The 25,556-nt window shown below is 36.7% G+C and overlaps 1 protein-coding gene across 2 annotated transcripts; it reads right to left on the bottom strand.

Annotated features, from left to right (window-relative positions):
- Positions 1–406: 406 nt before the first annotated feature.
- On the bottom strand, positions 407–24,741 carry PROSER1 (proline and serine rich 1; the record flags this gene model as incomplete). 2 transcript variants are annotated; one of them, XM_084234471.1, is made up of 13 exons in its annotated part: positions 407–529; positions 1,113–1,263; positions 1,718–3,500; positions 6,638–6,682; positions 8,755–8,850; positions 9,804–9,882; positions 11,125–11,208; positions 12,681–12,791; positions 14,523–14,616; positions 15,571–15,665; positions 19,456–19,524; positions 21,680–21,745; positions 24,697–24,741. In XM_084234471.1, 13 exons carry the CDS (start codon positions 24,739–24,741, stop codon positions 407–409), a joined length of 2,841 nt encoding a protein of 946 aa, XP_084090597.1. The 2 variants fall into 2 exon arrangements, with proteins under 2 accessions (XP_084090597.1, XP_084090598.1); XM_084234472.1 differs by lacking the exon at positions 21,680–21,745.
- Between the last annotated feature and the right edge of the window lie 815 nt (positions 24,742–25,556).

Below are 25,556 nucleotides of genomic sequence, written 5' to 3'. Positions count from 1 at the left end.
AGAAGTCTGAGGCACAACTATTACTCTGTCAGTGGATGCTATACAAGCAGATTTAAGGCTGTATTCGGCTATAAAGAGTTCAAGCTCCTCTTTAATATTCTTCCTACATAGATCACATACACAACTCAAAATTTCATTAGATAGGAGGTGAAAAATCCCCAAACATTTTTTTTTAATACTATTCTCCATACAATTTATTGTCAGCATATTTACAAAGGGGGAGAGTTCATACTCAAAACCATTAAAAAATGCAATCATGATTTTAAAACCCTTATCCCAATTTCCCTAGGATTATCCTCATTCTTACTTCTGACTTTTGGCCAACTTCACATTTGTCAGATTGTTCGCTGCAGTCCTTAGGCAATTCCGTTGTTGCTCCGAAGGAGAATACAAAATTAAAATATATTCACTGCCACCCACTTTGAGACAGGCCTGGTTGCAAAGAAAATGGTGTTCCTGGTGTTGAAGGGTAACTAGGAAACCCATCCGGCTGAGCTGGGTAGCTTTCCAGAGCTGAGGCTGAATGGACCTGACAGAAAGAAGAAATACAGTTAAGCAGAGTATCAAACTCAAAAGGTCTGTAGTGCTTTTGCCCACGCCACATTATAGTACAGCTGGAGTAGGAAAAAAAGAAGGAACATTGGGTTAGGATAATAAGCTGGCCTCTTGAGATTTTAAAGAAACACACAAACTTCTTAGGGAGGAGGAGATACCTATAAATGTCGTTAAAAAATTTCATATTCTTTTGGAAAAGTCAATACGTTTCCCAGAAATAACTGGCTTTAATGGCCCATTGGTTTAGCTTAAATTGTAGGAGACAAGGTAAAATTAAATACTATGTATAAAGACCGCACATCTAAAGACTCTAAAATTAAAACACTGAGTTGTTACAGTTTACAAGCAGGAACAATTCATGCACCACCTTTGTTACTCTTCTCTGAGAAGAGAAGCAGAATTTGCCAATTTTGATAAAACTAATTATCAAATTTCTAAACATTCTGTTAAGTCATTTTACCAACATTGGGATTCCACAAATTGGTCTTGCAATGTCATCACTATAGAAGCTATGTTACATGTTACCATTTTATTTCTGCCAGACAGTGCCTGCTTACCTGCTGTAGCAATGCTGACTGTGCAGCTGCATTATGTTGTAATTCTTGCAAAGATGACTGTGAAGGATTCTGGGAAAACCCAGGGATCCCTGGGAGGGACAAAAGGCCTGGGAAAACAGAACTGCCTGCAGCTTGAAGTCCAGATGATAAGCTGAAACAATGAGGAATAGATAAAACATAAAAGCTACTGCTTCTGTGTTTGTCAAATACTAATTTGAGGTATCTATCAAAAATCTTAGAATTTCTGTTAGAAGGAACCATAAAAGTCAGCCACTCAGTGATAGAAAACTTACTTTCTATTATGTAGTATTCTGAATTCATTAAGTCAATGTTTTACATATAATACTTTAGTTATTTTACATCAAGATGAATTATCCAATACAAATCTTAAAATCACCTGACAAGGCATTTATTTATATTTTATATATTTACTTTACATGGTCAAAAATCATAAAACATTTTTTGAAGACTAAAGTTTCAGACCAGAAAAATATCATTTAGCATTATCAACTAGATTTTGACTTAAAAATAAGACTATGAACTTATGAAGACTATGAAGCTAGATAAAGACTGATTTTTATCCAGTTTCCAAATGACTCACATACCCAGCTTGAGCAACCAGAGCAGAGTTGAAATTGGAGCTGAAGGCTGAAGCGAAGCCTGGGAGGACAGGAGCTGGTGACGGGGCTGTCGCGGCCACAGGTAGAGGCGTGACTGCTGCAACTGTAGATGGTGCCTGCAGCCCCGGGAACGAGGGGAGAGCAGGGGTAACGCTGGGGGTGTTAGAGACAGAAAAGCCCGGGTAGGAAGGATTTGATGATGGCAGAGGTCCTTGAGTAACTGAAAACAGCGAGGGGACGGCAGTTGACAAATTGAGGGGGAAAGGTGCTGCCGAGACTGGAGCTGATACAGAAAGCCCTGAGAGAACAGCAGCTGTGGAACTGGGGTGAGGGAGCGATGCGGATGTGACAGCTGCAGATGAGGTGGCTATCAGTGAACCTGGAAGAGATACTGATGGATTAAGAGGTGGGTTGCCAGTTAAAGGGAAATTATTGGTCAAAGAAGTAAAAGGAGGCAGAGCAGTGAATACTGGAGTGATGGGAGTGGAGGATCCATGTGGAGGAAGGGAAATAGAGGACAGAGGATTTGAAACATTCAAGGGAGTGCTCAAACTGGAGAGACCTGATAATGCAGGGTTAAGGCAAGTCGATAAACTAATGGGCACTGACGTGGAAGTATATGCACGACCCAAAGTCCCTGACAAACCTAAAGTGCCATGAGAAGGATTCACAGAATGAGATGGACCTTTGAAGGCTGAAGGAGTAGGACTCGTGGGCTCAGTTTTAATCATGACAGGAAGTGTTGTTACAGCAGGGGTAGATGAAATATGCAGGTCTGGGTTACTTGGGTGGGGGCCATGAAGAAGGGTAGCTGAGGAACCACAGCTAACTGGCACCGAAGTCGAAGACGATGTAGGAGTAGCTAGAGGAGACTGTACAGGCAAAGCCGAGGGAGTGGAAGTTGAGTTGACAACGGGGGATGGCAGGCCTGGGAACATGGCCAGTCCTGGAGTGGAAGACCTCTGTGAGGTGGGAAAGGGTGAGGGGGTATAGGCCTTGTTAGGAGCTGAAACATTAGAATCAGAGTTTTGATTAGGAAGTGAAGAGAGTGAAGCCAGCCCACTAGTAACAGCAGAGGATAAAGCAGAGGAGTTGATTAAATTGGTATCATTAGATGTCAGAAAGCCTTTCAAGGCAGACAAAAGAGGACTATTTACACCAAGTGGACCAGCAACACTGGGAACAGAACCACTGGCAATTACAGGAGTTGGGTTAGATAAACCTTGGGATGTTGGTGTCAAGGGCAAGGGCAGACCTGCAAAAACTGATGACATTGAAGCAGAATTTGGATTATTGGTAGAAGCAGCAGTAGAGGAGGCAGAAAACGGGAGGCTTGTGAAGGGGGCTGAAGTAGAAGTAAATGTTTCATTGGAAGCAGGAGTGGCCCGAGGTGTAGATGTGGCCTGAGGGCCTGGGGTAGCAGTAGCGGAAGGCCCTGGCAGTGCAACTAGGCCAGAAAAAACTGAAGGGACAGGAGTAGATGTTGTACTGTGCACAGATGTAACAGGTGTTGCAGGCAATGAAGGGGTTCTGATAACTGTTGGATTTGGTGTTGATGGCTGAGGTGTATGAACGGCTGAGGAGACCTGTCCCGGGAACACAGGAAGGACAGTATTTGGCATGTGCATCCCAGAAACGGTGGCAGTTGCTGATGTTGATGAATGATTGACGGCCTTGACCGGGGATGCAGTGGGGACAGGAGTCGCAGCAGGTGTGGAAGGATTGGAACCATGAGGAGAGAAGAGTTGACTTGCTGGTGTAGAAAATGCTGTGGGGGGCAAAAATAAGAGGCAAAAATTCATCAGCATGCTGAAATGTTAAATGTTAACTCAAGAGAAATCACAAAAAGTTTGTAATGTTTAACAAGTAACAAAGAAAATCAATGACAGGCATAATAAGCAATTGCACCATACAATTGGAGCCTATTACCCTGACTTTCACCATGAAGCCTGTTAGACCCACTTGTCTTGTCTCCTAGAACCTACTCAGAACAGCCGTTCAGTTCAGAGATAGAAGTTTTGAGTGAAGAGTAAAATCGAGCTTTTTAAGCCTGAGTCATAGAAAAAAAAAAAAAAAAAGAAGTTTCGAGAAGTCAGCAAATAAACTTTCCTTTCATATATTCCCAATTTTTTAAAATTCAAAGAATTTATTTTAATTGTGATTAGTATTGATGTACTGACTACCTTTAACTCTTTTATACCACTTATCTAGAATGATAACCAAAAGTTATCATATCCTCTTCAGAGATTCAGAACACTGCAATTTTTTTTAAAGGCACACAAGGTCTTCTAGGACTCAGGCCATCTTCCCAACAGTCGCTACTCTGTGAATTGAATTTAATATTCTGAATTATTAATCTATGGAGTATTTTCTCCCATGCATTTCCTCATATTGACCCTGCTACATTACATTAACCTCCATGCCTTACTTGTCTTGTCCTACAAGCTCCATTAGGGGCAGATGCCGTGTCTAACTCATCTTTAGAGCCTTAGCACACAACATAGTGCATAGCACCTGTGTGTTTAATGTTTGCTGGACTACATACATCATGATTACCTAAACTACAGTTCTCAAATCTATCTGAAGACTTATTCTCAAGACATCTAGCATTTGCTGTATTTTTATACTGATAAGCTACAGATAACTAATACAAGTGTTGTGGGGATGATTCAGTTCTCCTCCCTTACTGAATTTAGGGAGAATGCTTTAATGATTTTGTTGGTGCCAAATGAAGAGCATGACTCAGATAGTCAATATCATAATACCAACTTAGGTAGTCAATATCATAATAACGTCCACTGCTATACTTTAGAGTCTGCTCAGCTGTAAAATAGCACATGTTCCTTTTGCAGTGATAAAAAAAAGACATTTTCATGGACTAAGACTTAAATTTTTATATATCTCTGCTTAATAAAGACTATTTTAACATAAGGAAACTCACATGGTTAATGAAATGATAAACTATGTTAATTATAGATGTGAAAGGAACCATAAGAAAGTAGAAATAAGTAACACATACATAATACATTTTATAAAGTAAGCCCAATAGATGCCATACTGGACTAAACAAATTTTATAGTTGTTTTAGAAAAGAAGCATGGTAAAAAATAAATAAATCCCAAAAAACTGACAAGTAGTAATATAAATACATGAACTTCAAATGCAAAAAGCCTGTATGTAATCTGTACCATATGCATACTCTAAGCAGTGATTTCATTTTAAGAAAATAAGACGAGCTATTATTTCACACTTAAGGGAATGAAAACGGACTTGTGTTTTTGTTTTATTTAATTTGCTGTAGAACTAGATGCAAAAGGAATATAGACCTCGTTTTGTGTTGGTAAATAATATACCAAAAATTAATTAGGTTTGCACTGGCTGGGAAACATCTGAGAATTCACTATCTTATTTAACTAAATGTCGCTAATACTAATCCCAAGATAAAGCCAATCAGTCTACAGTGTCTTTATAGCTACCTCTTTTGGAAATCTTTTTACATAAAAAGCAGATATCTTGCACTATTAATGATAGTGCCTGCAGTTAAAACGCAACAAAACAAAAAACCCAAGAAACCCCAAACATACCATGATAAACATGTCCTTTCTGTTACCTAATTTGGTTAACCATTGAACAGATCCCTACTCCAAGTTTATACCCACGATTTCATTTGTCCTGATCTAACCTTCTTAGATAGGTACTAACATACCCATTTTATAGATAGGAAATCTGAGGCTTGCTTGATGTGTTTAAACAACTTGTTAAAAGACCACGTAGCTAGTAAATGGTGTCAAAGGGCATAAATTTTCAGTTACACAAGATGAATGAGTTCCAGTGTTATGCAGTGTTATGCCTATAGTCAATAATACTGCATTATGTGTACTCAAAATTTCACAATTAACAGTCATGCAACTATGACATGGTGGGACAAAGATTTAAAGATGTGAATCCAGTCTGTGAGACCAATGTTGTTAACCACTATCATTTTGTTTTTTAATAATGATTAATAAAAGAAAAAAACTTAACCGTGCTAACAACATAGAAAAATGAAGTATGCTATCCCAAAGAAAAGTATTATTATTCCCTTCAAAGAGAGAGCTATTAATGAAGCTAGCATAAAGGCTAAGATTTCCTTAATAGTCTTTTCAAGAAGCAAAATAAACTGCCCGGGCTCACAAAGTTAGCGGTCTAGAATGTTTGCATCTAGAACTGAAATCAAAAGGAATATAAACCTCCTTTTGTGTTGGTAAATAATATACAAAAAAATTATTTAGGTTAGCACTGGCTGGGAAACACCTGAGAATTCACTATCTTATTTAACTAAATGTAGAGGACCAGAGCCAGGATAAGAACCCGGACGTCCTGATACCTCACTTAGCATTCTTTCAGCCCCAGTACACCACATCCTTTGGAAACCACCAGCTAAAAGCAGTGGTTAGGCATCATTCTCAGGGAACAGAATTCTCCCACAGAGACGCCTAACTGTGCATCATAATGATTAGATTTACCTGCTACTTTGCTACACAAGAACTAATCCCAGACTTTGTCTTCTAACAGAAAGCACCACATTCCTGACAAACTAGACTCAACTAAGGGAGATTAAAATGTTACAGTGCTGCTGCCATCTGCAGGCATTAATCAGGCCACATTTCATTACAGCTTCGATTCCATTTTCTGCTGTGGTGCTCCCTTATTCTTCCTACATTATATTACCTCTTATAATCACTCTCATGTTGTGTTTACAAAATGTACAATTATTAAGGAACCTTTAGCAAGTATTGATTACATTCTATAACCAGAAACTTTCCTACAGCATAAAGACTTAAAAATACACTGAACGCAAATTGCTTAGTCAATAACAGAGCAGACAACCAGGACAGATATCTTTGAATCAAATTTGGTACTTACTTTGATTCTGTGTGGGTTTTGACTGACTGGAAAGGTCTTCAGTTTCTGTATGAAAATAAATAAAGGTTGATTTCAAGCTTTAATCAAATTATTGATCACCAAAAAAAAAAAAAAAAAAAAACAACCCAAAAAACCATTCATCATCATCATAATCAGAAATTGGAGCCAAAAAAAGAAAGCCCAAGAAATAAATATGATTGTACAATCTGTTAGGAAAAAGACCATACATATTTATGGAAAAAGAAATAAGTTAAAAACACATAAGTATGATTGATATGAAGATTTAAAAGATTATGAGTAACTGATCCCTGCCTCACTACTGTCTCTCCTTGTCAGGTTTTAAATAAACATTGTTATTCTACAGATATTCAAAGTTGCTTTCTGGAAAGATGATGACCTGAGTATGTAATTCATTTAGAAAACACAGTCTGAGGCTGGAGAGGAGGAGGAACCACTGTCCTGGTTACGCTGACAGTCACTTTTTAGTGCCAGTGTCTAAACAGTGGAAGAATGGAAGTAAACAGCAGATGCTGAGAAAAGAATCAAATCCAATGCCATTTGATCAATCTTACAAGCCAAATGGTTCATTCAAACAAACAGAAAGTGGCCTTATCCATTTGCAGGACTCAGTTCCGGAAAGGTTCTAGCTAAAAGTTGTCAAGAACTAGTAGTTGAAGTTGATTTTGAAGCCTATAAGACTGGACAGCTTAAAGCACACTCCTCCTATGTCCTACACCCACCACCCCAGGAAGGATCTGTGTAACTGGACCATTAGCCAAGAAATGGAGCAAAAATACCTCTCATGGCTTGATAATATTTGTGCAAGAAACAATGTGACAGACACAGGTGTAAAAGGAACATGCAGCTCTGACACAGTGAGCAAAACAAGATCACAGCTTTTTAAGGTACTTAGTACAGATATACAATCAGAACAGATGGTACTAACAATGGAGGTTCAATGACAGAATGAAAAAGAACTTTAAAATTCTGTAATGTAAATTAATAAAATACACACACAATGCTGCCAGGAAATAAGTAGAGTATGTGAAGATATAAAAAATTGATTTCAGCGCTCAACTGCAGAGCCACCAGGAGAGGACCTGCAATCGAGTTTCTTATCTATAACTCTACACATGTGACCTTTTTTTACTACTAAAAGAAAATCAGAATGAACATATCAAGATAATCAAAGAACAAAGGAAACAATAAGAGGCACAGAAACAGGAAACATAAACTTCAGAGGTAGAGATATAAAAATAAACAATTTTTCAAAAAAAAAAAAAACACAAGTTGATGAAAAAGAAAGAGTATGGAATTCAAAGGATAGAATATAGAATGGCTATTTTTAGTTTTTGTATACTGGCAACCATTAAGAATGTGAAGGTAGACATTAGCAATATTAAAGATAAAATTCTTAAGTTTGGGGGCATAGAAAGAAAAGTTATTAAAAAAATAAAATAGCAATATGACAAATTCAAGTAAACAAAAATAAGAAAAAGTAAAAGCTGGGGTAAAGGAATAATGAATACACAAATCAAATAGAAGGACTAAGAACAAATATGTAATTTTTTAAAGAGTTATCTATTATGCATATAAGAACTGGGGTACAGGCCAGATGTATGGGCCAGAGACAGAAAGGCAGAAAATAAATTGAAATTCTAATGCCACTCAACACACACACAGAAATAAATAGCAAGTAGATTAAAAGATACATATTCCAAAAAAATCAAAATAAAAGAAATTTAAGAACATACATTTCATTTTCATACTGTTGGAATGGGGATGGTTTCAGCATGACACAAGTAAAAGCCAAATAAACAGAAGTCAGAAGTGGTATTAGTAATTTGCCAACCAGTAACACTCCTTAGGTCAATTTTATTTTCCCATTGTCTGTCAAAATCTCTTGCTCATGAGAAATAGTGCTTATTTCTGCAACCTGCTCATGTTCACCCACATGGGCCAAAGTTGTACTAGTGGAACACACACATCCATCATCAGGCCCCTGAGTTCGTACTCCCTCTGTTAGGACACACAACGTCAAATAACTTCGTGTTCCACATATGCATTTGTGCATGAATAAATTATTTATTTTAACACCCACAATACCATGACTTTACCTGTTCCTACTGGATTAGGAGTATATGGAGGTGGCGGGGGTACACCTGGAGCTATGACATTGGCTAATGGTACCAGACCTGCATTGTTATAAGCACCTAAAAAGAAAAATAAAGCAGAAAAAAAAATAAATGCTATCATTCTGAGGCCAGGCATTCACACTGTATTAATGCAGCTATGTAATTTTTTTTTAAATAGTTAGAGTTGAATCTTACATGGAGATTTGAGTCATGGATTCCATGAAACATGAGACCAGATGAAACAACTAGAGATTCCCATTACCCACTACATATTCATTCTAGGCACATGGTCACAATATGACATAGCTGGCAGGACCTGCCATACTAGGTATTTTTCTGTTAAGCACATATACTTGACCTTTGTACATTAAATGCATTTTAATAACAATGGCTTTGAAATACAGCTACCAAAAAGAAATTCAAGATGATTTACCAAAGTGAAAATCCATAATAAAGATTTAAATGATCTATAATTAATTTATCAAAAGGAAAATATTCTTTTTTTTTATGAATATTTGTCTTTTTTTTTTATAGAGACATGTATTTATTTATTTATTTATTTGTTTGTTTGTTTGTTTGTTTTTGTTTATACATGCACTGGGTACAGTCAGAAGTGCGGGAGGGTGAGAGAATTCACCAGAGCCAGAGCCGGGAGCAGAACAGGCAGAAGGACCAAAGTACACTGCTGAGGGGAGCAGCGGGCAGCAGGAGAGGTCTGCGCGCCATGTGGGACCCTCCTCCGGTGGCCGGGGAGCAGCTGGGGATCGAACCAGCGCCTCCGAGGCTGCGGGCAGCTTCGCAACCCAGTGCTCAACTGCTGCGCCACCGGGGAGGCCCCAAAAGGAAAATATTCTAAGTAAACTCTGCCTGCTGTACTGTTGTAGATCAAGACACTAGTATCTGACTGTGGCAAAATCAAACTTACATAGCATATTTCATAAGTGTTCAGATTTCTCAAGTATCTATACCAGCATCTACTTTCAATATAATAATTTAAAAGAAAAATGTAAAAAAATGGAAGAACTCCTTACTTGGTGCAATAGTTGCATGTGGCCGGCATGGAGGTATTGGATAAGGAACAGGTTTATGTGGATTGTAAGTTGAAGGAGGCTAGATGAGGGGTAAAATTATAGCAGTTAGGGAAAAACCAAGGAAGTGAGCTCTTGGCAATACAAAATACAATTTGTCTTTCAAAATATTTAATCCTAAGAGGCTAAATATACTCCAGCATATCAAATGCTACTGGACTAATTACATGCCACAAATGAGGGAAATTTCTTCTCTTTAATAACTATAGTTCTTATTAAATCCAAAGACAGATCCTGCCAAGGACGGCTAGTAAATATTTCAATCATTTCCAATGAAGGATCAGACCTTATCCTAAATAGCAAACTCCTCTCTGACCTGGCCTACATTAACTCAAGAATCCCAAATATACTCCTATGTAATAACAAGAAATCAGCTAGGTTTTGGAATCTCAGCTACCCGAGATTCTCCATCCTCTTGAACTCATTAGGTATTCATCTTACCATTCTTACCCTCTTTCCTTCTTTTGGAAGGAAAAAGCATTGTTTCATTTAGCATTTGACATTCTGCCAACTCTAGAGGCTGTTAAGTAGGAATCAGGAATTTTTAATTTTGGGATTTTTGCCTCTTGAAATACATCATTTTTTAAATTTTATACTTTATTTTTTATTTTATAGGAACTTATATAAGTAACAAAGAGCTTTCAGAGAGAAAGGACACGAGCACAAACACACCAGGAGCACCCAGAGGGGGAATGAGAATGCGCCTGGTGCTAAGGGACCCAGATTCTTCCTAGTTCTATAAGGGCAATGCTGTCCTGGGCCAGGACAGTGCATTAACCACTATCATTGCAGTTTTGCCAGGTGGACAGGCAGGGACTGCAAGGTGGCTGAGAAGGGGCCTCTAGTACTTCAATTTCAACAATCCTTCAACCCAGGGCAATTGTTTTATATTCCAATCAATTTTTACAATGACTCCCTTGAAAACGCCCTAAACCTGCTTACTCCTGTCTTTTTTCACTACTATGAATTTGGCAAAACCAAACCTTAGTTAAAGTGAACTCTCTATACTCCATATCTCCAAATGAAAAGCTAAATATGGCTAGAGGGAAAAAAAACAATTTGTTTCATTTTAAAATGGAACATTAAACCTCAAATAGGCCCTTAATATTGTTAGTAATTATACTATATTTCCCCAGACTATTCACTCTCATAGAATCTTTAATATACACTGAACTTCACAACACAAAAACAGAACTTATATGCTTTGAACAGACAGAAACTTTAAGAGTTAAGATTTGCTTAGTCACTTATTTTCTGCACATACTGGTTTGGATGGTCCAAGAATCCGGGCAGCTATCCCTTTGCCCTCATTGGTACAGTCTTCACCATCTTTTTTCAGAGGAGTTCCCTATTGAAAGAAAATAATAAAAAGAAAGATAAATGAGAATTTAAAAAAGACCCATAGGCAAAAAAATCTGTAACACAAAACCAAAAACCCTTACCACAATACATTGAAGAAAAGGACTTTAACTTGTTAGGAGTTTGTAGACTTGGATTCCAGACCCAAATTCTACCCCTGGCTGCATGACCCTGATAACCTGCCCTGCCACAGAACTCTCGTAACATGTACAAAATGTATTCAGAAATAAACACACAATACACACAGGGATGACAGAAGGGCAGGATAAAGTATGTTCTAGTTTTTTCCCCTTCACAATAGGCTCAACCAGAAAACAGATTTCTAATGCTACGGTAGGTAAAATATTCAAATAATTAAAGCGTACCTCTATACAGTTGAAAATAAATAACAAAAAATGTTGATCTTCATAAACACGAAGTGTGATAGTTTAATATTGTACAGGGCACATGAGACCCCATTCAAGACCGCTATAATTAACAGATTACATTGATAGAATGTATGCCTATACAGCACATGCTAGTGTGGGAAGCCAAGAGGGCCCCCAGTGAATCTCACCTCCTATGTGCCCTGGCATACTCTCCTTCCACCATGAAAAGGGCTGACCTGTGTGACAAATAGGAACCTGCAGAAATGATGACATTTGAGTTCACAGCTTCCATTTGCCGTCTCCTGGATTACTGCTATGGGGGTGTCAACTGCCACATCCTGAGATAGTTAAACAACACTATGGAAAAGTCCTTATGGTGAGGAACAAAGGCCATCTGCTAATGACAGACACCAACTTGCCAGGCATGTAAATGAGCTACCTTGGAAACTTTGTCTTGAGCGCTAAGCAAGCCCCCAGATGACTAGCCTCATGAAAAATCTTGGGCTAGAATGAAGCTAAGCTATTTCCACATTTCTGTTCCATTGAAACTGTGAGATAATGCTTATTGTTTTAATCCACTAACTTGGGGGATTGTCACACCACAATAACACATACTAACTTTTGAAAAAGTTAATTTACAGGGAAGTTTGAGGGAAACTGGCTGATTATATAACAAGTTTCTTTCGTACAGGACTTCAGAGTCTTCATTATACAAGTGATTCTCCAGGAAGGAAACACTGCATGCAATTTCTCAAACAGACTTAACTGTGTGAAACTGTTGGAGGAATACTGAGACTGAGAAATGCTCCTTTACGAAAACAGTGCTTCCAAAATACTTGGAAAAATCAAACCAAACCAAATCATGCTCTTTTCTCTCTGCCTTGCTCTTCTGTACATTGCACACAAATACCTTGATGTGCTTTACATAGAACTTTCAATCAGTGGAGAATCTTACGAATTAAGTTGCTGACATAATAAAATTCCTTTCCTTTGCAGAAGCATCATCAACTGACATTTTCTTTAAACATTACGCAATGCTAGATTTCATACTTAGCCACAAGAAGCTCATATTGAGTCAAAAAAAGATGCTTACTGGGAAAACTCCATTTATGCGACTAGGCTTTCCTTTGGGATATGGATTTCCTGGGATGGTACCACAAGAAGATATCATTGCATGTGGAGCTTTGCAGCCTCCTTTGAAAGCCTGCAACATAAAAAAGATGTGGATGATGAAAAATAAAAATCAAATGAACTCATAAGGTATTATGGATACTGGGAAGTTTTGCTAAAAAATAGCATAACATTCAATTTGTTCACATATCAACCCATACTTGTATCCACGAACATCACCAAAATCAGTAAGTAAAATATTTAAATGGAACTATTAAACTGGTAACAATGTATTTAATATTGCAACTAATATACTCCTATACACAGAATATTCACAATGGATTTTATAAACTGTGTACAAAAAAGCACATTTACTATTTCTCTAACCATCAAGAAAGATACAGTCCAACACTACAAACACCTAGCTCATGGTAGGGTCAAGAAGGCAAGAACACAGAGATGAAAGAGACATGGTCTCCATTCTCAAGAAGTTCATAACCTGGTGGAGAAAATACAAACAAATAACATAGGACATTGGGTGTCCAATATAATGCTGCATAATTATGAGACACTGAAGAAGGGGACTTTGGTATAATTACCGCACGCAATGTTAGCTTCTAAAACAGTGAATAATACAAACTGAGTTGTGCTCAATAAATATTCGTTAAATGAATGACAAACATTTAAGGCAATAATAGGTCTATATACTAATATTTCTATATAACAGGACTATCAAATTATATACAATAGCTATTTTATAAGTATATACAATGTTATATATTTTCTATAGTTATTAGTTCTATAAATTTATTTATAACACATATATTAGCTATATAACTCAGTCCTCTACTAAATACCCCAATCCTAAAAATCACCTCAATTTTTGGCTATTATAAACAATACCAGGGTGACTGCCCTTATATATGAATTTGTGTTTCTATTTACTTCCTTAGAATAAATTCTTAGAGATTAGAATTTTGGAGACAAAAAAATATGAATATTTTACCTTCAGAAAAGTACTAATTTACATTTATCAGAAGGCCTATTTCACAGGACACTCCAACCCAAATCATTTCTCAGAAGGGAAGTCAAATGCTTTCTAAGAAAGAAAACTACAGCAGCAAAGTGAACAATATCTAATAATTTAGTCAAGAAAGCCAATGAAGAGGCCATTATAGTAAAGAAATGTGATCTCAGATCTTGCCTCTGCTTTAATAACTGATGACTACGGCAGAGTTCTCTGCCCTTGCTGAGGTCAGTAAAGAGTGAGGATTAAATGTGACTGGGCTGAAAGATCCAAGGAGAGCAGTCTGAGTCTTCATCAAGTAGATTTTTCACTTTCAATTCAATTTCCAATCATCACAATTCTGGGAAATAATCACCTGGATTATAAATTAAGCTTTTTAGGCTTGGACACTCACTATTTATTCCACTTCCAGAAATTCTGAACTAATAAACAGAAACTTTGCTTTATAATTCATATTTTATGAATACGATTAACATAATCCTGATGACAAAGCAAACTTAAAAAGTCAATCACTAAAATATATAGATGTAAAGACAAAAGCTCGGAGCTATGGCCTGGCTACCAAGGGACTGAGACATAAATATCCCCTGACCCACTGACTTCTCAGCTCGCCTGCTCCCTCCTCCTGGATCCCCTTCACCCAACTCTAGTTTATGTGACCCAGAGAGGACATGAGAGTTCACTCTTAACCCAGTCATTTTAGCCATCAAAGTTAACATAGGAATGGGCTGGTACTTTTTTCTTTCAACATTCAGCAAAACCAATATACCATTTATACATCGATCTTGAGAAAATTACCTGTTCGAGTACTCTCTTACACCGTTTCTTCTCTGACATATTTATCCTGAATAAATCTTCAATGGGACGAGAATTCTGAGCATCAACAATGTTTCTACCAAGGAAATACAATTTAGCTTTTCATTTGAGAAACTGTACATATACAGAGGCCAACAACTGTTTCCCCACCCAAATAAATCTGAGTAAGCTTTTCCCCGATATAAATAATGTGTTTATATAAAGTTGGTAAATATAACTGAAATGAGGTTTGTGAGGTAACCTGAGAATAACAGAGTAGCATTATTAAGCAAAAATCACTATTTTGAGTTTCTTGAAAACAGACCTTTCAATGAGTGTCAGAAAAGCTATAGCAATTGAATAAACCTGTGTTTTAAATGTACAAAAATCATAGCTGATCAGTAAATTAAGTTTTCTCTTAAGCTTTATTTTAATTTTGTGTTTTCATAGTTATCTATAAATTCATAAGGGACTTAAAAATGCATGTGCTATATATATAAGTAAATAGCAACTTATAGACTTATCACGCAAAAGAATAGATTCTTTTTCTCTTTTGAGTTTACATTCATTATGCTGTGCTAGGTATTTTTACATACCTTACAGTATTTAAACTTCTCATACCCTACCTACTAAGTAGGTAAGATCCTTCTTTTTTACAACAGAGGAGAATAAGGTCCAGAAAGACAAAGTCTACATATTAAGTCAAAAACAACATGCTGCAAAGTGGTAGAAACTGTCTAAGTTCTACAGATTTATCAATGAGCATTTCAAGTTTTCAGAGTAGGAAGATAAAGCAAGAAATCGAAAAGCAAGACCAATTAAAATGAATGTTTAAGTCCTATTTCATAATTTATAACCATGTATAATAAATATACTAGATTATTTTTAAACAGATATTTAGATATAAGAATATAGCTCTGTGCATTCACAGATTTCATTAGAGCTCCATTTATTAATATAATTCTGACACAGAAACATATGCTAGTAAGTTAAGACATTTTAAATATCTTCTAAAATTTCTTCAATGAAGTAAAAAGAAAAAAATACTTACGAAGCTAACAATTCAAGAGCAACTAGTTTGTCTTTACTGAAGGTGAAACAGTTGAGTATATTGACCACTTCTGCTGGGTGAACAGCCACCATTTTCTAGTAACATAAAAAATTTTATTTTCAATGAGAAATTTTCATTCAGAAATTACTTTTTAAAGGGAAGTATAGTTAATGTCCATATAGTTCAGTTAAAAACTGCTTACTCACTCAAAAGTCCCTAACATCTATGTGAATCAAACTTAGGCTTATTCAGTAAAACTATTTTAACTGTGGATTTAAGTTCTCCTATGTGCTCTTTTATATCCACATTTCCCAGTGTGTTCATTCATAGGATTATAAAAAGTACTTAATCATACTACTTTTCTCAGAAAGCTTAAATAAAAGGGAAAATTTACAATTATGGAAGACACCTATTGAGAAGTTAGAAGAATTACATTCCTGGGGCCTCCCTGGTGGCATTAAGGGGGTTAAGATGTAACCTATGAAAATACCCACCGCCACTGCAGCATGAGTTAGATCTCTGGCCAGGGAGCTACCCACATGGAGCAGCAGACCTCTCCTGACACGCTCACTGCTCCCCTCAGCAGTATATTTCAGACAATCTGCCTCACCACCCCCCCATACCTCTGGCCTGTACCCTAGCTCTTGTATGCATAAATAAATAAATCTTAAAAAAAAATTACATTCCTCAGTTAGGGTATGAAGTATAATTTTTTTAAAAAAAATTACATTCCTCAGTTAGGGTATGAAGGGTGGTATATAAGATGAATAGTGTTACTGAAAAAGGATAATACAATAACTTCAGTTAGGGAAAAGATGGGTTAAAGAGCATTTTTTATTGCAGAACATTTTTTACAAGTCTTATTTTAGTGCGCATTTGAAATCCCAAGATTATGTGGAATATTACATACTTTGACTAAAGTACCTTTACTTTAGAAGAACAGGTAGAAAATTTGGCCAATTATAGACTTACGTTAACAGCGGCAGGAATTCAAAAACAAAGTTAATGTAAGAAGGAAGATCAATTAGAACAATCATGCCTTAGATTCCTAAAACTTGGAGCAATGGTTTTCAAACACTTTTACTCACGTATTATCGAAAGTATTAGTAAAATTATTCATACACACTCATTTGCATGTTTTTAGATTGCCCTATCAAAAATATTTACAAGAGATTAACGTCCTTATGTTTATTATATATTTGTAAAGACCTTGAAACTGATTAAGTTCTTTCATTTTATGAAAATGTACACTAAGTAACAATATCAGGTCAGTCTTCAGTGTGAAGCAACCAGTCAATTCAGACTCTGTCAGAAAAGACTGGACTTGTTTGAAATGAATGCACTAAGTTGCACCTGGGCTAACCTTCTCATCTCAAAATTTGAGTTCTAAGATAGGCAGATAGACAAGGAGGTCCAGAGCTTTGTAGTTTGTTGTCATGATAAAATAAGGTAAGTTTTCCATTAGCATATTCTAGAGAAATCCTGTTTGCTCTTTCTCTCAGATTACACTTTTTAATATCAGAAGAAAGTTTTGTTTTTTTTATTTTTATGATTTAGGCATGCCATACTTCTTGAAATATGTCACCATGCTGCACGTACCACGAAACACCCATAATCCTCCACCATAGTATATTGGGCCCCACTTCCCCTTTACTACCACTCGCCACTCTCCCCTTCTGGTAGCCTCAATTCAGCAGTCAGATTCTAGGACTTGTTTTGTTGGTTCTTTTGCTTTGTTTCTTTATATTTCTCATGAGTGAAATCATGTGGCATTTGTCTTTCTCCTGAACTTTTTCATTTAGCACAATTCCCTTTAGTTCCAACCATATAGTCATAAATGTAGTATTTCATTTTTTTTTGATAGCTGAGTAGCATTCCACTGTATCTGCATACCATACCTTCTTAATCCACTCATCTGTCCTTGGACACTTAGGTTGTTATAATGTGGCTATTGCACAGTGCCACAATGCACACAGGAGTGCATATATCCTTTCAAATTAGCGTTGGGTAGATATCTAGGAGTGGAATTGCTGGATCATATGGCAGATCTAACTTTAATATTCTGACAAGCCTCTATACTACTCTCCATAGGTGGTAGACCAGCTCTATATTCCTACCAACAGTGTACAAGGGTTCATTTTCCATGACCTTGCCAATATATTCCCTGATTGTGGTTTTGATTTGCCCTTCCTTGATAAGAGATAATGAACATTTTTTTCATGCCATGTTGGCCATGTGTTATTTCCTCTTTGGAGAAGTGTTTACTTAGATCTTCTACCCATTTTATGACTGGATTGTTTACTTATGAAGCTATATGAGTTCTTTGTAAAACCTGGATATTAGTCCCTTGTGAGATGTATAATATACAATTATTTTCTCCCATTCGGTAGGGTGTCTTCTAGTTTCTTTCCCTGTGTGCTTTATAGTTTGATGTGGTCCCATTTGTTTATTTTTGCTTTTATTTCTCTTGCCATTGAGTCCCCTGTCTTTAATCCATTTTGAGTTAACTTTTTGTATGGTTAGAGACAGCGATCTAGTTTGCCTGTGGCTATTCAGTTATCCTAACTGGAAATGAAGAGACTCCTTTCTCCATTGTACACTCTTGGCTTTGTTGTTGTAAATTATTAACTGTCTTTCTAAGTATGGATTTATTTCTGGGGTTATTATAGCTTTGTAGTACAGTTTGAAATCTAGGAGTGTGATACCTCCGTTCTTTTTTTGTCATGATTGCTTTGGCAATTTGGGATGTTAATTTCAGTAATGTTTGTTCTATTTCTTTGAAGAATGTCATTGAAACTTTGATACATACTTCACTGTCTCTGTATATTGTTTGGGTAAGAGAGCCATTTCAATTGTTTTAATTCTTCTAAAATCCACAAGCAAGAACTATCTTTCCATTTCTTTGTATCTTCTATTTTCACAATGTATTATAGTTTTCATTCTCAGATCTTTGACCTCCTTTAAGTTTATTCCTAGATACATCCCACTGATGCAATTATGAGATTGCTTTCTTGATTTCTATCTCATCTAGTCCATTGTTTCCATATAGGAAACCAACAGATTTTTGTATAATGATTTTCACCCTTAGATGATAGATAGATGGATCATATAACCCATTCTTTATAAAGTAGAGAAAAAGCAATTGCTAACAAGGAAAATAACTAACAGACCTCAATGTTTTCTTAGGCACATTGGTTTAGGAATTAAGGATCTGTCGATTCCTTTAAAGCTATTCACACCTGATATTCCCAAGAAAGTCTTCTTACAGAGCTAGATACTGTTTGACCTAGTTGCTGCTGTTAATCTAGGCTATAGAGTGGTGCTATACAATACAGCAGCCATTAGGCATATTTGCCTATTTAAAGTGAAATAAATTGAAAATACAGTTCCTCAGGGAAGACTAGACATATTTTAAGTGCTCAATAGCCACAGCTGGCCAATGGTTACTATACAGGAGAACATGGATATAGAACATTCCCATCAGTACTGAAATTCATTTGGATAGTGCTTGTTTAAAGAATTTAAGTATAAACCTGTCTGATGACACTTCTACAATTATGTACAAGAGAATGAAGAGATATATACCAAAATATTATAAAAAGAAGTGCTTTAAAATACTTAAGAATTCAAATCCTATGTTGTGAACGCCTATGAATATTTTTTCTACCAATCTGCCAATTAGGACTCTATGGTGTGCAATTTAATAGTACAGTACATGTAATTTTTAATTTACAGCTCAGAAAGTTTGAATTTAATAGTTATTTGGAAAAATTAAAATGCAGTAAAATTTAGGGTCAGTTTTTATAATGCAAAATACAACTTGAAATGAATTACAGGAAACCAGAGAATTAAAAAGTTACCGTCTAATAAAACATAGGTACTCACATGCTGTAATGCTTTCATTGCCTTCAACTGAGGCTCAGCCCAGGAAAAATATCTCAGTAAATCAACCACCTGAAAGCAGAGAACTAATTTAATTCTAATGACAATGTGTTTCCAAGACACAAAGTGCTTACCTACAAGATTAATTTCAGTACTCTGCACTACTATTCAAAATGTTGGTTGGGCCCAGATAATGAGCGATGAAGATGATGCCAATTTATTCTTTGCTAATAGAGTAGCCATGTGCAGCTACTTAAATTATATCAATTCAATCAAATAAAAACATTCAGTTCTTTATTGCTAAAAGTGCTTAAAATCCATATGAAGTTGGTAGCTATCCATGGAAAAATCTATTGCACAGCACTGGTCTAACAAGTGAAAGCATAAGGCATAGGAAAAAGAAAATTACCTAAAGAAAAAAAGGTTGGGAAAGCAACAGAGAGTGATAAAATGCCACCATAGGAATATAAAGCTATATTATGAGTGAAATACTTTAAAACAGTAGTGGAGAGTGACTGCTTTAATCAACCACAAGAGTGTTAAGTGGTGTGATTTAGTGTCCTGAGCCCACAACTTCTACTGTCTTACTTAAATCTGCACTGCATAACACACATCCACCCTAACAGATCTATTCTGTAAAAACTAAAAGCATAAGAATCACTCTCAATTACCACAGTAGCCCCTAAACAAGTAGGTCATTTTAAGAGCACAGGTAGGCAGGTTCTTGCAGGCTGCTACTACCACTAAAGAAATTCAAAGGACTGAATGAGGGAGAAATTGTGACATAGCTAGTGAGGGGTGAACAGGGCATCAGGATGACAGCATTGAAGTATCAGCGTGCTCACTGCCACCCTGGTTCACTACCTCTGGAGATACCCTAAAAGAAAAAAATGACTTAAGAAAAATGGGTAATAAAGTCGGAGCTAAATCTGTGAATTTTTGAAAAGGTGTTAAGATTTAGATTATTCTGCAAAGTATGGTTAGTGTTAGAAGCTGGAGTAGTATGTGAAGAGAAAAAATAATTTTACTCCTTATAAAGAGACACCTAAATGTTACCAAGTATGACGATCACTTTCTAGATAATTTGGTGAGAGTGGCAAGTCAGTACTTTTAGAGAAATAATATTCTTACTTATATAGAAGATGTTATCTGGTACTTTACCAACCATAAAATTTTACTGTCACAGGGAGAAAATTTTTCAATATAGCAAGTAGACTTAGCAGAGCACACTTAGAAAGCAGTTTAATATAGTTTTTAATGACTACCAAAGTGGAATAACTAAAGGGAAATTTCTACAAAATTTTACACACACAAAAGCTATTACCTATGAGAAATTACAAATCTTTACAAAACATTTAAAAAAAAAAAGTAAGATGCTTATGAAAAGCAACCGAACAACTGAAAACACAGCTTACATAGGCAGCAACACACCAAATTATAAAGTTAGCTTTCAGGAGTTTAGTAGGCAGAACTTCCAAAGACTTAACGTTCTTTAGGCTTAAAGCTTTTATTAAAGTTTTGAGAAACAGACAAAAAATTGGAGCATTGCTAATTCAATTTATACACATCTGCTATCACCTTTCTGCATCCCCCTTATCCATAAATGTTTTCCTGATGTACATTACTATTTCTGCTCCGATTCATATTTTCCAAGTGTTCCTCAGAAGACTGGTGCATGAATGAAGGTGCATGTGTAAGAATACTTTTTTCTTAAATTAGCAAATTCCTCCTGGGTGAAAGTTATCACCAAATTACCATGCTTAAAACATTATTCTAGCAGTTAAAGAAATTATGTATTTGACACTAGTTTTTTTCCTTATTGCTAAAGTTTTTACTTGGTGGCTTCCTGTAAGAATATAGTTCAACATTTGCTTAAGTTCTTCTATAGCATGCAGATTTTGCCAATTAATGACTTATACTATACAAATTTGGGTTCATTTATCGTTAGAAGTTTATAAATTTATAATACTGTACCCAGAATGATAAACATTTTGAAAGTTATTTTTACACACTGCATTTTTAAATTGTTAGAACGAGATAGGGTGGTGAAATAAAATGCCTTTAAATTATAAATTCTATAGTTGACCAAAAGGGAAAGGTGGAAAATTCCTAAATGAATACAGCCACAAAGTAAAAGCAATTCTGAACTTGACCAGCAGGTAAATAGATAGTAAGTAAAACATAAGTGTAAAAAAAAAAAGAGACTTTTACTTAAATAGAGGAATACCTGTTCACTAGAGAAATAGCCGTGTACATATTCAATTGCTTTTAATTTATATTCTGTCAAAACAGCCTAAAAAACATAGAAAAACAGTATTAATATATGTAAGCAGAACATTAACACGCATCTAATCAAAACTGCCTAAGCAAGTGCAAGGGTGCAGGGCCTCTTAAGCCTGGTCATGCAGAGGCAGCTATTAATAAATTCATTGTGGAGACACACATTCTACCTTTCCAGGCTCCATGCTATAAAGATTTTAGTGAGATAGCAGGAAAACTCTCAGGCTTCCCTACTCATACCTACAAAGGAATTGAAATTATCATAGGTACGATTTAACATCAATTGTAATACATACATAATTCCTGTTGAGTCTATTTTCTGAAAATTCCAAAATGAACCAAAGTGTCCTTTTTAAGATTAAATGTGTCAGACAATATTCAGTGATCAATTCTTTTTTGAGCACCTACTATGAGCTAAGTGGTGGAGATGCAACAAGACCTATATAGTTAAGGCTCTCAACATTTCTAAAGAGCTATGACAACCCAAGGAGTCAGGGAACTTTCAAACTGTGTGTCTGCCACTGACAGTGTGAATTTTGAGAGGCATTTTAATTATCACGAGAGCCTCCTCATCAGTAAGAGAAGCTACCTCATAGTTAATATGAGGATTAAAATAGTCAACAGCAGATCTGACACCTGATAAGTATTCAATAAATGATGGTTCCTTTCCTCCTACAGCATCCATCAATGGGACATTCAGAGAAGTCAGTGGCCAGCAATACCTATAGCTGAATGAAACCACATGTTGTCTGTCACATGTACCCAGCTTAGAAATGGAAAAACCAGATAGTCATAATTGAGTAACAACACATGCAAACAACTAATCCCTTTGATTTCACTACAAAATATTTGTACTTTCCCTGTTTATCATGCTAGGAGAAAATGCTATGACCAGTCAACTAAGAAAAATATTCAGAGCGCTCAATAGCTTAATTTTTACTGCAAATAGAGATGGAGTGGGGTGGGAAGGACATTTTGGATAATGTATTCTTGGAAGTTTGATTATGATTATTGTACAATACTCAAAGCAAGTTTCTGACACACCCAAAACAACGATTATAATGCAGTGTTACTGCAATAACCAAATCTAAAAACAACATAAAACAAAATCGAGTTTTCTGGACCAAATCCTACTTGTGTTGATGACAAATCCTGTCTCAATTTTTTTCATCAGTGTCTGAGAGGCCCAGTTGTATCCCCGGGCACAATATGTGCCAGGAGCTGGACTGCCTGAGTTTTAATACTGGACCCAGATATTACCAGCTGGGTATAATTTTTAACTGCCTCACAGAATACAGGGATGCCAGCCATCCGGACAAAGAGGAGTCTAGTATCTACACCTCATGGATTGTTAGGGGCATTAAATCAAATGAGGCACAGTCAGTGCTCAATAATGAATGACTACTGTTACTATTACCTACTTTTGGAAAGCAAATTCAACATTGCTTCTTTATCTACCTTTTCCCCTATTTTCCTCCTGTCTTCTTACATGCCTCTGCTTTAAATGACAGTAGTGACAGTATAGCCAACCTATAGTGACACTCAGATTACCTGATTTAAACTGACTTACATTTACAAAATCTTAAGGTAACTTTAAAAATATCATGTTACTCTTACATTTGATTATGCCTATATTTTTACCCTATTTTAACAGACTAGGAAAATGTTGATGCATCTTGGCATAGAGTGAAAGATTTATTTTGATTACAGACTAGATAGAAATAAGGATTTAAGTTGTTCTCTCATGTGACTATGATTTTCATTTCTGGAAAATTTTCTCTTCTCCTCATCAGTACCAATAGCGTGATCTTTTCACAACTTAGAAGAAAAAGAGTAAACTGACACTGTAATTTCCAAAGAGAAATGTATTGGTCTACTGAATACACAATTTATTTTCTTAACAGTAATTAAGTATCTGTTTATAAATAAGTTGTGGTACATTCCAAATATAAAGTTAGCAAGTTGACCTTTTATTGCAAATCTTAATGAAACAAGTTGGGTTTGCAAAAGTAGAAATTTCATTCAAAAATGAACATTCAATATCATCAAATATGTAAATTATAACCTAATTTACAAAAAAAAGAGAAACATTTTGCTTTATAAAAAATGCAGAAAATCAACGTGTTTACAGGGAATTTTATTATTAACTGCATAAATCAAAATAATAAGCACCAGAGCACAAGCTAACAATTCCTTTTTCATTCAAAGGTCTTACAGGTAGGGAAAATGGCGAAATAATTGCCGGAAAGGTGTAAGCAAAGGATCCTGTGTTAGCATAAGAATGGTATGCAGATCCTCCCGATCAAATCACGGTTTTTTGCTCTTTAGGTGCTGTTAGGCTCAAGGCTACATTCCAAAAATTTTACTGTCTGGTTCATTCTGGGATGTAGGCTAAATACAATACCTCAAAAAAAAAAAAAGCAAAAACTGAGAAAGGAGGCGAGGCGGGAAAAGTTTTGAAATTCAAGTTATTTAAGCCCATTCCTAAGACTGTTTTCAAATTTATAGCCACACGTTCCATTGAAACACTAATTTTATTCTGTTCAAACAACAATCTGCCTATCTTTAGATTTGACTTGTCATAACTATTAAACCTTCCACGTGTTAGCTTTACTTTTCGGTCATTTTTGTTACTTAAAGGTGAGGCAATAGATTTCAATATATTAAATCACCCATCCAAAAAGTACAGCGCTACAAACATTAAATACTTGTAGAACCGGCTTAGGACTCGAGGGCTCTCTGAATAGATCTTCCATAATACCGCACTAGTTTATCAAAAAGTTTAGCGTCAACCTAACCTTTTACTTGTATCGTGAAATCAAGACGAAAGCTCTGAACTAAGCATTAAAACTTGAACCAACTTTACAATCTTAGAGCCTTTATTTTTGTCCACCGAGCCTCAAAGAGAACAGATCAAGAGAATTCGCAGGTCAAAGGATGATTTAAAGAATAAAGTGTAGTTACCTTTCTAATTTCATCCAGCACCGTCTCAAAGGACTTTTTGTCCATCTTGACTATCTCGACGTGGTTTTAACAGCTCTACGTTCAATTACAAAACATTCATCCTTGGTCCGCTCCAGTAGTTAAAAAATATTTATAAGCGAGGAGGAAAAGGATTCCAGGAGCAGGAAAAAGGATGCGAAGAGGTAGAATACTTCAAACTCTGCAAAAATGTCTGAAAACGGAGACTTATAAAAACTTTTTATTAAAAACAAAACCAGTCAGGCTTCCCCACTTTCTTTACATAAAGCTTCAGGACGCCTCGGAGAAGAGTCGAGTTCTCTGAGTCCAGCAGAGAAACCCTGGATTGGGCAGCTGCGGCTGAGCGCTGGTCTGCTGGTCCCCAGGAGCGGAGGGCCAGGATGCGCCGGAGGAAGCAGCAGCAGTTTTCCCGGGAAAACTGCGCCCGGAGCTCCACGGGCAGCGAGGAGGGAGGCGCCGGCCTCTCCGCCCGAACCAGCACCTGTGCCGCCGGTGGCCGGCTCTTACCGCCCCAAACCTGGACGCATGGCCCGGCTCGCGCCCACCCCCAGCAGCAACACCGGACTCCTGGGCCCCGCAGAGTCCGACGGCAGCGGCCTGGCAAGCTCTTTGTTACCAGCTGCCACAGCTTCCGGGAGTGCACCGGCTGCCGAAGAGCACCCGGAGCCCGGCGAAGGGGGCCACGATCTCAGACAGGGGGACTCCCGAACACCGAACAGCCACAGAACCAGGTGCCCTTTCCAGTTATCCCTACAGCACCCACCAGCTCACGGGGACCTTCAATGAAGTCCGTCGCGCCCGAGTAAACTCAACTATGCGCCGCCAGCTTAGGCCGCCCTTTC

This window comes from Talpa europaea (genome assembly GCF_964194135.1).
Source record: "Talpa europaea genome assembly, chromosome: 6".
In the NCBI taxonomy this organism is placed as follows: Eukaryota; Metazoa; Chordata; class Mammalia; order Eulipotyphla; family Talpidae; genus Talpa; species Talpa europaea.
Note: the sequence above shows the minus strand (reverse complement) of the source record. Positions and strands in the feature narration are given on the sequence as shown.